Raw genomic sequence first — 14,524 nt, forward strand, 5'->3', positions numbered from 1 at the left:
GCGAGAATCAGACAGAAGAAGTCATCATCCCACTAGAATTATCCACTGCCACAGCCCTGTAGCCCTGGCAACCAAGACTTATCATGACTATTAGAGCATAATACACCGTGACACACCTTTGCAAAGACTCGGGCAGAGGCCGCTCACCTGAGCCAAACCTCAGTGCTGGCAGAAACCCACAGGCTGACAAATGTGATTGACACCTCTGCAAAGCCAATACAAATGAAAAAAACTGCAGCCATGACAGTTGGAGCAGTCTGAAATGTACCTGTAGCTTTATTCAAAACAACCCTGACAGCTTCAAACCACACGTCTTTCACTGTCACAAGAGGAAAATGGAAGCTTGACTTTTTTCTTCTGAACCAGCATGTTTCACATCCAGCAAACAGCGACCATGACCACAGACAAACCTCTGCAGCCTCGGGGCAGTGTATCCCAAATAAACACAGACAAGTGCACGGTTATGCACAAAGAAACACACACTTGCACCACATTTGAAGCACATCTGCATATCTAACCCCCTCACAACCCGCCCTGGTTGCTCGACCCTGTCCGAATAGGCTGGGGAGATAAAGGAGCTCATGTCAGACACACACTGACAGGGATAATAATGAATTACATATATAAGCACACAGCCCGAGGACTCACTCCTCCTACATACAGCCACACACACACAGACACACACACAGATCTGCACAAAGTCCCCACATGGATCAATGTTTTCTTGCACCTAAACGGCAAAAACCAAAGAGTCTGAGTCAGCTGAATTCTTAATGCACGCACGCACACGCGCGCACACACACACACACACACACACTTGATGACAGGTATTTCCACTTCAGGAGAGCCACAATGCTGAGCTGTGAGCCCGGTGTCAGTCACTTCCTGTCTGAAGGGGTCAGAGGTTAAACACTCTTCAGTCTCTTTAATCCCTACCGTAGAAATAAAGAGACAGTGAGACAGAGCAGAGAAATCGCCCTCTGTAAATGAACCGTTTTCTTCTTCTTGAAATTCAACTTCTTTCAATGAAAAACTTTTTTTGACTCAAAATGACCAGTACATACTCTGACAAAAACAATTGAGTCAGTTTTTAAAAAATATTTAACGTTTAATAAAGAAAACTTTTGCTGGTTTCAGATTCTCAAGTGTAGAGTTTCTGCTTTTCTCTGTTTTCATCACTGTAAATTGAATATCTTTGTTGGACTGCTGGTTGGACAAAACAATAGATTACTCAATAATAAAAATAATTGTTAGCTGAAGTCTTTTCCTGCATACATGAAAAACTACAGATCCAAGCCTAACCTACAAGCAGTGCTGTGTTGTAAAGTCTGCAGCCAGTACAGTGACAATACAAATATTAACACATTTACAATAAGTGTTATAATGTAATAGCATGCATTTGCTCTACAATACACGTTTATACTACTACTACAATTATTTACTCATCTGAAGGAGCTATGTCTGACAAAGGTCCATGACAGCAAGGCTGTATCTCTATTAAACTAGTTGCTGACTGTGCAGGAATTTCACTTTTTCTTTTCAATGATTTTGTTTTTCCCCTGCACACCTGGCTACCAGGTGTGCAGGGGATAATGCTTAGTTTGATCATTTGGAGGAGCACATTTTTAGAATAACCTTATCCTATGAGGAAATCCAATACAAAAGCAACACCACAAATTCAAGCAGCCTCCCATATATAACCTCCAAAATAACATTAAATTAATCAATACCTCCATTACGGCACATTTATTACAGGGCTGTGATTAAATGGGAAATTTGTCTAAAATACACAAATCTGTACTTGATCAAAAGTTCAGCTAGCTTTAGCTTTATTGATGGACTAGGTTGTCTGATAGTTTCATGCACAGCTTCCCATCACGTGTCAACACATTAAGTAGGCATCGACACTACAGGGTACATTGTCCATTTGTTGATGTATCACAAAAACTCTTGTGAAAGACACTGACCTGTTTCTTTGCTGATTTGACCAGAGTCTGCGGTAGTTTTCAGTGCGGATTCAGGGTTAAGGCTTTGAATGAATGAGCTGACATGCACAAAGAATAAAGGCCCAGGTGCGTGAACGCTGCTTCCATAGCCTCAGCAGTCAGTCAGCAAGGCCTCCTTGCTAATCCTGCGCCATCACTCAACTGGATCTCAGCTCTAATCTCGCCAGGGCCAAAGCTCAGCAGAGGGGCGCTCCTGACTTTAAACTGAGAACCTGACAGCTAATCTCAGCCACAACACCCCTGGGTAACCCTACACCCTCCCTGGGGAGCAGCCACAAAAACCCTGGGCCACAGCGATGAGAGAAAGACCTCACGACTATCAGAGACACTTCACACCTAGAGAGAGACGGAGGGATAATATGATGGCTAATTTTTTTGGCTTGGATGCTAACAACTTCGGTAGGAACACTTGTCCATGCACAAGATAATAAATTAAAAGACCGATTTTTTCCAGTGCTATTAGAGCAACTGAGAGAGTCAATCCAAAACATGGCCTCACTATTAAGGAAAGTTTTTTAAAGTTGTTTGCTGCACCCATTCACCAACTGGCAGGATGCAGCCTACATTACTCTTAAAGAGGTGGACTGGCTTGTTTCCAGCTGTTTAAAAGCATACAATAAGCAGCCTGAGGCTGTCAACTGCACCCCTTACGGCTGATAAGTGTACAGTCCCAAACACAATGACCGGCAATCAGATACATGCAGAGAAAACATATGACATTCATGTTAAGGTCAGGTAAATGGAACAGGAAATATGTGCTGTGCTGTGTCATGAAATAAACAGAACTATATGAATTACATATTATTATAGTAGATCAACTTCATTCTGCAGCAGTGACTGCAGTTGGCTGATATGGTCTGCATTACTTTCCGATAGACTGCACAGCAAACATGAAAGGAGAATAATCTGTAACAAATGCTGAAAAAAATAATGGTTGGCAATAATAATGTATAACCAATTTGTGGTTAATTGGATGAAAACATGGAAAACTACCAGCACTGTCCTCTAATAGCCTTTTTCCACTGCATGGTACAAGCTCGGATCGCTTCAACTCTACTTGGCTTTTTTGGTTTTCCTTTGGGGAAAAGTAGTACCAGTACAGCCTACTTGGTACTTTTTTTTGTATAACTTTTAATATTTTGCCAGTGTATTCGTTTGGCTGTTGAGGTTAAATATCAACAATCCTTCTGTAAAATAATATGTTACTCTCCCTTTGAGAGGAAACAGGCTTTTAATTTATAACAAATCTCTAAAATCAAAATGTATAAATGATGTGTGAAGATCCGATCATGGTGGTCTGTCTGTTAACAACATTATATATATATATATATATATATATATATATATATATATATATATATATATATATATAAAAAGTAAACATTTTCATGCCATTTTTGCCTGCATATCACTCAACTACCAGGAAACCCTAAGAACAACTTTTTTATAGCTATTGTAAATTCATTTTATGTTATATTAACATGAAGGAGCATATTTGACAAATTAATCTTGATCCACTTATTATCTTATTCAAAGCTAGTGAATGGATAATGTGCAGGCTAATGTGGACATGCATTTAATTCCTTCAAAGACAGTTAAATGCAGAGCCATTAACGCTTATATGACTATATCGACTATATACAGTATGTGTCTTTGTAGCAAATTTGAAAAACATTATCACAAGATATTAATGCTTAAAATGGTCATCAACAAAGAACAATGAACAAATTCAAGCCAGTACATGATTTAAACAAAGATAAACACCACATACTATGTGGAGGGAGAAACCTGACTTACCACTTCAGTAGGACGGAAGTATTTTGGGTCCACCTTCACACGTATAACCCCGGTTTCCTGACAACGGCCAACTTCCTTCTCATCCTTTCCATCCCACCTGGAAAGACACAAATCTTAGCAGGAAGGAACATTTTCCCACAGCTGCTGGAAGGTCTCCCTGATTATTTCTTTTGTTAGTTTGTTTCTTTAACGCCTCGTGCAGACAAAACATGTCACCTGTCTTTTTCCAAAAAAATCAACACAGCAAGGCTTTGAGAACAGTCACACACCTTCACCAACATGTCAGCATCATCTAGGACTCATGAGGGAGGTGAATGAGAGGTGAGACAGAGCAGGGGACTGAAATGTGGCATTGAATCGTAGCCTCTTTCAGACACCGAACCTGTTACAACGCTGGCTTCATCTGTCCACAAATGTTCTGTGATGGGTCTATTTAAACATGACAGAACCATGAAATGTTCGTGTGATGTTTAGCATCTGGTATACGAGGGGGAGCAGTGGCAGTACTGGAATACAGCATGGAGTTGGTACATAATAACATGAAGGAGGAAGAGTGTTCTCAGTCTTCTCAAAGGATGCATCAGTGATGAATTTTTTTTAACGTTAGCCGTTCCCCATGTTTTACTGGGTAACCACAAGTTAAGACATTTCTCAATTAATAATATAATTATTTTATTTTTATAGCCCTGTCTCATGTGATGCCATCTTCCCTACAGTTTGTGGCTGGTTGGATGTATTTTATTTTCTATTGAATAAGAAATGTTAATTGAATTGCAGATTTATTACAGAGCTCTGGAGAAAAGTAGGTAAAGAGTACTGTATCTCTATGAGTACACACTGCACGTCACCAATGTGACGACATTTAATTCAGTCTGGAACCGTGTTAGAAGTGTTGGTATGTTGGTCGGTAGGTCTGTCCTATGATTGATTAGACTTTTACAGAAAAGTGACTTATGGGCTTATTCCAGCAGGATAAAGATGTATGCCAAAACATTTATTGAATTTATGTCTGAAATAGGATTGTGTATGTGCATCTGTGTTTGCACTCACACAATTGTCTTCCCCACATGCTTGAAGGCCTTCTCCACAAAGTCCCTTACACTGTGCACCTCCCCAGTCGCTATGACAAAATCCTCAGGCTCCTCCTGTTGCAGCATCAGCCACATAGCCTGAAAGAGACAGAGAGACAGAGAGGTTAAACCACTGAGATCATAGAGACAGTTCAGCGTTCCACACTGGACCCTGCCCAACTTGGTCCTGACAGACAGGAAGTGAACCTGCGACCTCTGAGCGGGGCAGTCGCCCATACCTCTGTCCTGACGTCACCGCAGGGGCTCATGGGACAAATAGCGTGGGAAAGGAGGACAGAGCACTCCCACAGGCCCACTCTACTGCCACACACAAAAACGCACACGTGGCCATACACACAATTAACATGGTCCAGCATCTTAAAACGAGATCATACGACAGATGAAAAGGTAACAGCAAACTTAAGGAGATGATAAACTTCCAAAAATAAAAGTCCAGCATCCAGTTCTGACTTGTGTTTCACTATTTCCAACTACACTACGCAGGCAGTATTATTATTAGCCTATATACCACAGTGAAAGCTGATAGTCTGGGTCCCTTAATGGACCCAGCACTATATTAAACAGCCAGCGAGGGCGTCTGTGCGTGGTTCCATAATATTTATGGTGAACCAGAGCCAGCAGGTCAGAGCTGCTGACCTCTGGCACGTCTAGCCTGATTAGAAGAGGCTCGCCGGGGACACAAAGACAGAGAGACGGACAAATGCTCACATCTGCACATGCGCTGACAAATTAAATCATGACACAAGGATAGACATGACAAGTGCTATATACAGCAAGGGTAGTATGATTTAGATTTTATCCTGATTCTGCTTATTGATTTCAGTTCTTATGTATTTGAAAATACTGACATTTTTGTGCACTTTATAAAATCAATGGTTCAAATGTTAAAAGAAGAAATAGAGATAAATGCAACAGGTGCTTACAGAAAACCTCATGAAGTTAAGTGACACCTTTTACTTACCTTTTCTGTTGTATTGAAACTACTTGTGCGATGAAGTTTTCGCCACACTGTTAACCACTAGTTCTGTTCTGGCCTATTGTTAATGTGTCTAGCCCACACAGTTGCTGTCTTTTCTCCACAGCAGAAAGATAGAGTTGGTTTCCACTCTGTCTCTTCTGAGGTGACTTAAACACTTTGCCTGTCTCGCTCTCTGAGGAGCACATCAGCGCAGTTTATGTGCTCTACTTGGATTTGTATTCAATGGTGTGTGTGGTATTTTTTCGTCTGTGTGTAATATGTGTTCCATCCAGCCACATCAGGATGTTTTATGTGATACAGTTGGATTGAGCAGAAACTGGCTGTCTCCCTCTGCAGATTTAGCAGATTCTGTGTTCCCTCTGCAGTACAACTCATACGAGTATCTTTTGCAGACACACAAAGAAAAACCTCCCAGTAGAAGCCCCTAGAAATATAATTATATGACGGAAACACCGCCTTAATGATTTTTCTATAAAAAATATATTAATGCATTCCATGTGTTTCATAGCAATCTGCCGATTACATTTAGATGTTTCATTTGCATAATTAGACATTGTTGCCTTAGTGGTGCTAGAGGAAATGTCAGGGTGTCACCAAAATGTTAGGATAAATGCTATATCCACATCTGTAAATCTGACCATTTGTTTTTTCATGAACCAAAGTGTTGGTAAAGGGGAAACGTCTGACCTGACAGTGGGATCAGATAGAGGGTCAAGAAAATCAAAATAACCATGACTATTTATTTACATTTGACGTGTTGGTGATGTTAAAAGAAAGCTTACAAGTGACCAAAATGGGAAAAGTTCATCCTCTGGGGAGTAGGAATGCCTTCATTATACTTAATGGCAATCTTCTCGTAATATATTCAGATTTCTTTTGTATAAGTAAAACATTCTGACCTGTGACAACTACAAAGAGTTAATCAGAAAGACTGACGAATTAAGCAACTGGTGTTTTGTACTGCTGCAAAAAAGACTATATTAGAACACTAATCAGCCCATCTCACCTTAAAAAAGTATGTTATGATAATCTTACGTAGTAATGCATGTGCCAATTGTGGTACAGGCACATGCATGCTCTGAAACACACACACACACACACACACACACACACACACACACGCTCACCAGGAGTGATGGAATGCTCCTCCTCTGGGAGGCAATGCCGTCCTATCTCAGGATCGTTCAGGGTCACCTTACTGCTCAACGCTGATGACTCCCCTGAGCCTGACCTCTCACCCTGCGGCCCCTGATGAACACACCAGATTCTCACACTGCTACATAAGCCAGTAATAGAACCTCAGTGTATAACTGATAGCACAACAAACTAATTGAAGCTCGTTCATTTTAGAGAATAAAATTATCTTACAATAACAAATTTGTCTTTCAAATATGTATTGCTTAAAGGAAGCCTGTGGAGTTTTCTTGTAGACTAACAAAAGTGTGTATTCTTGAGGTTTAACAAACCTGTCGAGTGCATTTTCTTCCTCATAAAACGCCAGCAAAGCTGATTTCTAAGTATTTTAAATCCGCTTGCTAGCTGCCTTTTTCTTTAGAGATCAAACAATTAATCTAAAATGAAAAACAACATTAGTTGCAGCCTGACATATAACACTATAATATTTAAGAAAGAACAAACAATATAGACCATAGATCTGGCCTGAGAATTCAATCAGATGTGAAGTGACATTCTGCCATCTTTCCCTTCTCGATGTGAACAGGATTAATTCTCGCTGGGAACGGTGAAATATCAAACACTGTAATACTGTTTTGATCATCTGACTGGCTGATTATTTGAACTTGTAATGCAGCAGGTTCTTTCCCTTTTCCTGCGGACCATGCTGATGAATGTGAGGCCTGTAGTAAACTGGATGGCTGTGATGATGGGAGTTGGGAACGCAGCTCGGCTTCTATTGCAGCCAGAGAAAATGTTTACGACAGCAGCTGAGTGATATGGCCTCTGCTGATTTTCAACCAGGAAATGTGATAAATAATATGATATGTACTCTTCAGGCTCATTTTAGTGGGAATTAAGTTTAGCGAGATCATGTGAAACTGTGGTTCATTTCTCTTAGCCTGTTCAGTGATAACAGCTCAGGGGAGAATACTGGCTTCACTGGGGCTGTTCCCACATTTAACTCTCATCTTTTTCTCAAACTCTTCATTTTTCCCTTCCTCCTTTTACCTTTTGCCCCTTTTCTCTTCTCTGTTCCCTTCTGCTGCCCCTCCTGCCCTCCCTCAGGACTGCTCTGCTTCATTAGCTATCTGATAAACAGCTCAGAGGTTCAGTCCTTTACACTGAGCCCGCACCTTCCTGTTCACATGGCCACAGGATGACCCCGCCATCACACACTCCACACTCTCAACCCCAGCTAAGAGACATATACTGACCCCTGCAACCACCCACAGCCCCTTCACCTGAATTATAATTTGACGCACACAAGGGGAAACCTGGTGACCAAAGTTCAAATACTGTGTTTACACAAATGTTTTAAGCTTTGTTACTAAATCTAGCAAATTTCTTATTATTGAAGTAGGGGAATATATAGGCAATAAATGCTGTTAGATATATGTCCTACTGTTTATATTGCAAATCAATGAGCAGGAATTTTTATATTGAAATTGAAGGATTTTCATATCACTGTGATGAAGTATATTGATCAGATATTTAAATCAGTCCAAAATACATTTGCACCAGCTTATTAATTCAACATTTTGTCAGTTGAACTTCTGTACAATATCTATCAAAATGATGACACAAAATCATACACACCATGCTAGATTTTATCCCTACCTTGACTACATTCAGGTAATCATTTAACTCATCATTTATCTTGTGAAACCTGAGTTTACTTCTAAGAAATGAAATCTTTTTTTCTTCTTCTAACTCATGTATATCAATCTATCAGTTTTACTTTGCTTTTGTTCCTTTTTTAAACTAGATTTATTTATTGACCAGCAAAACACACCAATCAAAGGGACAAGATGATATAAGTCTCACTACTTATTTCCAACTTATTCCCAAGATGCCGAGACAGCCATAAAACATCTAACAAAAATTGAATCTTCAAAACAAAATTTGTCAAAAACACACAAAATAAGTTTCAATTAGGATTATAAATGTGATAAAGTGCCGACCAACACCATCCCTAGCTGAAAGTCAAAAGCTAACACTCCAGACAATCAAAGAAACCTGCCGTAACATACTTCTGTAAGTCTTTAAGCTTTTATATCTCCTTAATGGTACTGTCATTTTAAAATAAAACATGTCTTTTAATAGTTGTCAAGTATATCAAATAGGAAAAAGCGGCAGTTCTTCAGATATCTCCAAATTTCAGGATGCACATTTCTGGAGAAAACAGAAACGGTCACTTTAATACAGTAGGAGCTTTCATGGCTTCAGCATTCAGCTGTGGTGGCTGCCACCTCTCTTTTTCTGAAAGTGTATTATATTTAATCCCTTCCATATGCCTCTGTCAGATAGAGGACAGATAGAGCACAACCAAAGCTGCTAGACTGCGGGAAAATCCCTGGTACAAACCAAAGGCAGCCTGCTGACTCAGAATGCTCTTGTATAGGTCACACAGTACACACTCTCACCACTGTGATACCAATGAGTGCATTAAAGAGTTCAGGCCCTGAACTCTTTAATGCTTATGCTTAAAATCTGCTAATGTGAAGGTAAAACAATGTAACACATTATCAATCCCTGTTGATTAATCTGTCCTCAATGCCATTACAGAACAGCATCTCCAAACAGATCAAATAAATGAATGTGTTCTGGCACAAAACACAAAAAGAAGTAAACCACACTTGAAACCACAGCTGAAGTGATGACTTTTCTGAAACTCCTTCCTCTGCAGCCAGCTGACCCCTCCATCCTCCCCTTTCCCCCTCTTTGTCTGGCCTCCCTCCCAGTGTCCCAGGCTGTTACAGCCCCTCGGTCCTCCGTCTCTGGCTGCTTGACTACAGCTGACATGTGGAATGGCTCACAGTAAACACTTAATGGAGCTGCTATTATGGCTGCAGAAAGCCATCAGCCCCAATCACTGCCTGCTAATGCCATTAACCCCAGGGTTTCACACACCCATACACAGATGCATGTGGCCACAGGTACCCACATGTGTGCAAATGCATAAAACACACACACACACACACACACACACACACACACACACACACACACACTTGATGAAGCTGCTTTCACATGAAACCACAAATGTATTTATGCAGTGACTCATTCAAATTCCTGCAAAAATAGAAACATAATTATAAACAACATAATTTTCAAACAGACTACATATAAAGCAAATGGATTGGCCGTCTTTAATTTCTAATCATTTAAAAAGACCCAAGTCTGTCTGAATCATTGTAGCTTTGTCAGTGTATTCTCACAGAATTTAACATGGGCCGTGATGGTAGCGATGAGAGTTTTGGAGAAGCTACAGGTTCATGTCTTCCCTACTACACAGCTCGACCAGAGCTGGCTTTTCCAGATCATTACCAACTTAAGAGGTTCTCAGCTCTGTTCCACAACATGCTTGCACAGCTGCCAGACAAGAATGTTAAAGCCTGAAAAATAAGAAGAAAAGTGCTCTTATTTTGGCGCAGGCCAGAGGGAAGCCTTGAATTGGAGCAGACACAGCTCTAGCCTGCCAGCCCCACCTCATACCACTGATAATGAGATTAATGACCTGCACTCAGAGCTATGATAAAAGACATCCATGTGGATATGCATGTGCACAGACACGAGTGCAACGTCACATTTGGGCTCAAACATAGTCTTGCTCATGTACGTCATACATTGGTGTTATCAGCTGGTCTTTTTGGAACCACATCCATCGAGGCCCCCACTTCCCTGATACACTGGCAATCATCTGCCGCCATTATGTACTCAGATTAGTCAAATAGTATTGAAATTACGACTCCAGAATGATCTAGGCCCTACGACTGAGGACAGATAACCTCCTACTTCTGTAGATGTTTACATATGAGTATATTTGACTTTAAATACATCACATTTCTAATTATAGACAGTTTTATTTACATCACAATAATCACAGAATGACAAACACCACTTCCTCTACATTCTCATACACAAATCTCAACCTTGACTCCTGTTTTAGTTCTTGGCCAATGGTTGAATGCCAATTCCTGTCCTCTTACAATTATGGACAAATACTTTGTACTTGTTTCTTCCAGACAACAGTGTACAGCATAACGCAAGCTGCCGTGAAAGGATGCGGCAATGGACCTAGACATGAAAACACACAAAACCAGCTTTTTCAAACCCAAAAACACAGCCTTGGAATAATGTGGGTCAAAATGGATATCCATAAAAACATCAGTCTTGCATGATAGTGTGGATGAGACAAAATACAGGCACCCAAAATTATGACATACTGCATGCCTTCACACATACATGTACTTTGCGGCATTAATCTTAAGAAAGCCAACATACTGTCTTCTTGCATTCATGTTTATGACGACTCATTTTTCAGATTTCAGATTTTTGGCTGATACATGCGTTGCACTCTCAAGTGCCACTGCCATTACCGGGATGGCATAGAACAACTGAATGCATTTCATGATGTTTGTGCTGCCGGTTAGCACACCAGTAGCCCACTCGGCCCACTGTCAGCGAGGTGCTCTGAATGCAAAGGTGAGGATTTGATTTCGGGGATGCTTGTGTACTTTGCTTTCTGTTTTTTTTACATAGTTGAAGTTTATTTTTGTAGCAGCTGATGTACAACCCAGCCCAGAAAAAAAGTCTAGCTTTTAAGTTTACAAAATAAAATATCACGAAGGGCAAGTTATGATGCACAATTTGAACTGTGCAAAGACAATTTCAGGCATTGTTGCTTTCGAAAATGTCTCCCCTAACATCCTTAATGCATCGCCAGGAGAAAACAACAGAGTGGCACTGTCTTTCAATTTCATTTTGTTCTTTCACCATTATTCACATCTTTTAACAAAGAGTTGATCAGCATCAGCCTTGTTTATTTATTTGTGAATGTAACCTTGACTTATAAGTTGAAAACATACATTCATTCTATGTGTTTAAAGGGCACTGTCATTTGCGTTTGCCTACTTATGTAGAATATGTTTGTAACTTAAGCCAAGCAGGCTGTGAGGTCTTGGAAAGAAGAGGCAGGACGAACACTGTCACGGAACACAGCCATTTGACAGGTGGTTATGATTGTCACCTTGATGGAACAGAAAGTGTATGAAGTTATATAAGAGTGACTGAAAACACACTGTGTGTCTGTCTGTGTTAAACAGCATTCCATAACAGAGCAGGATAATCCCAAACACCGGATTAGAGAAGAATGGACACGTCTGACAGCTTCTTCTGAAACTCTGCACTCAAAGGATCCTTTTGTTCTTTGAACATCTTTGCTGTATTACACATAACACACCTTTTCATACACCAACTCCACACCTCCCCTCTGGGCTCTGACAAGGTTCTTGTAACTACCAATATGCACAGCGGCATCTGATAAACCAGCTAATTTGAGTCATCTCTGCCTCTCTAAACTGCATATCAAATAACAACGCTACACCACTGCAAACACAAAACTGACACACAATCCATCTCAGTACTAATTTGACACAGCAGAGTGGTTGGAAAGAGTAGGATGCCCTACCAAGTGCAACAGCATCTGTATTCAATACGTTTGAAAGGAAGGTGCAAACCGCTAAGTGTTGTGCAGACATGGCTGCTGTTATCATTGCAAGAAGGAGACACAGCCATAATAAAAAAAGTTAATTAAAAATTAATAATATTAGATAATATTATTCCATATCCAATATATAGCCTAGAAATTAAATTATTTTATTTTATTTATTTGATGAACTGTATGACTTGAATTGGGGTGGGGTTTGTATTTTCCTTAAAGCTTTGGTAATACTGTTGATGCCATTCATGCCAATAAAGCATGTAAATGTAAATGCTCAGTATTTGTATAGCGCCTTTCTAGTCTTTGCGACCACTCAAAGCGCTTTTTTACACTACATTTGCATTCACCAATCACACACATTCATACATTGAGCCTAAGCGCTCAAACAGAAACTAACATTCACACAGGGTTCAGTAGCGACACAACCCATTGCAGGTATTGAAGAGGGAATGGGGCGTTGGGGCCGAAAGGGACAGGAGATCGCGGAGTGAACGAGCACGGTGCGGACGGTCGGTGATTGTTTCCTCTTGCTGGATGAGGCACGGTCTGCTGGCATTTCCTCGTGTCTGGGTTATTCCAGCATACTGCATCTGTTTCTGCTGGGGTTCCCCAAAGCAGTTTTTCACGTGTGCTGTCCCAAGTACTTGGTGCCATCTTATGCAGGATGGCCAGGTACATACGATTTCCACGTACTCGGGACGCACTGAATGAAAAAAACGTTTTTTTACACAGTGGCTGCTTTTCCTTCCAACTCTCCGTGGTGGAAACTAGGGCTGAAACGATTCATCGATTAAATCGATTAATACAATGCTTCGAAACAAATTCTTTGCATCGATGCTTCATTTAATCCATTTAACTATACAGCCCAGTGTTTCGCAGGGACATTTATTACTGTCGCACATCGCGTTTATGATGTGAACACGACGTGAATATGATGCCACTGTTTGCAAAGTGGAGTTAGAGAGAGAAAATAGCAAGGGACAAAGAAGAAAGTGTCCAAAGTCTGGGATTATTTCAAGCTAAAGAAAACAACAACTCTGTAATGTTACCGTCCGTCCACCATAAAACGAAACTTGTGTCGCCTCGGCAACAGCACGACGGCAGCTTATCAGAAAGCAGCCGGTGTTCTGCCAGCTGACCACAGACAAGGTAACAGTAACAGCAACTTTAGCATTTAACTGAAATCATGATTGACTGTTGAGTTGATGCCAAAGTAAGCCGCAGTCCTCAGCTGAAAATGTGCACATGTGCATTTGTTGTTCTCCTTTTTGGCCGGTGAGTTTTAATCTCACAGTCAAGAGTTAACTCGGTGTCGGGAGCTGCACCTTTTAACTCCCCTGCAGCAGTCTCTGTAGCTCAGACGTTTCCTGCTACCTGCGTGTACTAATCCATCCTTTGTTATAATAACAAAACGTGGTTTGGTGACCAGCGTCGGTTGACACAGCCGTCAGTTCTTGTGTGTGTCCCTGTCACCAATCAGTCACGTAGTGTGAACGCAACAACGACTTCAAGACAGCCATCATAAGACGGAAAGTTGTGGGAACGGCATGGCCAACGGCCAACACTGAAAGTTGTGTAGTCTGCACGATAACTATATAACTTGTATAGCACTTGGGTGATGTTTGTGTTTGTAAAGCAGCTGTCTGGTTGTTGGTCTGATGTTTGCTGTATGACACACAATGAATTTCCGAAAGGACTTATAAATATCTATCACCTATAAATGTGCACAGCTGATCCCGTTACCGCTGCCAAGCAAAAATACTTCCTAAACGATGCATCGATGAATCGTTGAAATAATCTATCGAAGCTTCGCATACTAAAATCATCGTTAGCTGCAGCCCTAGCAGAAAGCATTAAAAAACAAAAAACCCTTGTTTAAATTCTGCCACCTCCATTGTGTTTGCACCAGTTGTCATCTGCGCAATAGTTCTTAGTTGATCACCCATAACAAGTACTACAATTGCACATGCAA

The 14,524-nt window shown here is 40.7% G+C and overlaps 1 protein-coding gene across 1 annotated transcript in view; it reads right to left on the reverse strand.

Annotated features, from left to right (window-relative positions):
* gmds (GDP-mannose 4,6-dehydratase) overlaps positions 1-14,524 on the reverse strand; it is a 172,488-nt gene that overhangs the window by 34,052 nt on the left and 123,912 nt on the right. The window contains exons 8-9 of the mRNA XM_038715078.1: positions 4,854-4,972; positions 3,804-3,900 (exon numbers count right to left, since the gene is read on the reverse strand). Coding sequence (XP_038571006.1) covers positions 3,804-3,900; positions 4,854-4,972 — 216 coding nt within the window. The remainder of the gene's footprint in view (positions 1-3,803; positions 3,901-4,853; positions 4,973-14,524) is intronic.

This window comes from Micropterus salmoides, unplaced genomic scaffold (assembly GCF_014851395.1).
Source record: "Micropterus salmoides isolate LMB-PRFRI ecotype aquatic unplaced genomic scaffold, ASM1485139v1 Ms_hic_scaffold_13, whole genome shotgun sequence".
NCBI classification, from domain to species: domain Eukaryota; kingdom Metazoa; phylum Chordata; class Actinopteri; order Centrarchiformes; family Centrarchidae; genus Micropterus; species Micropterus salmoides.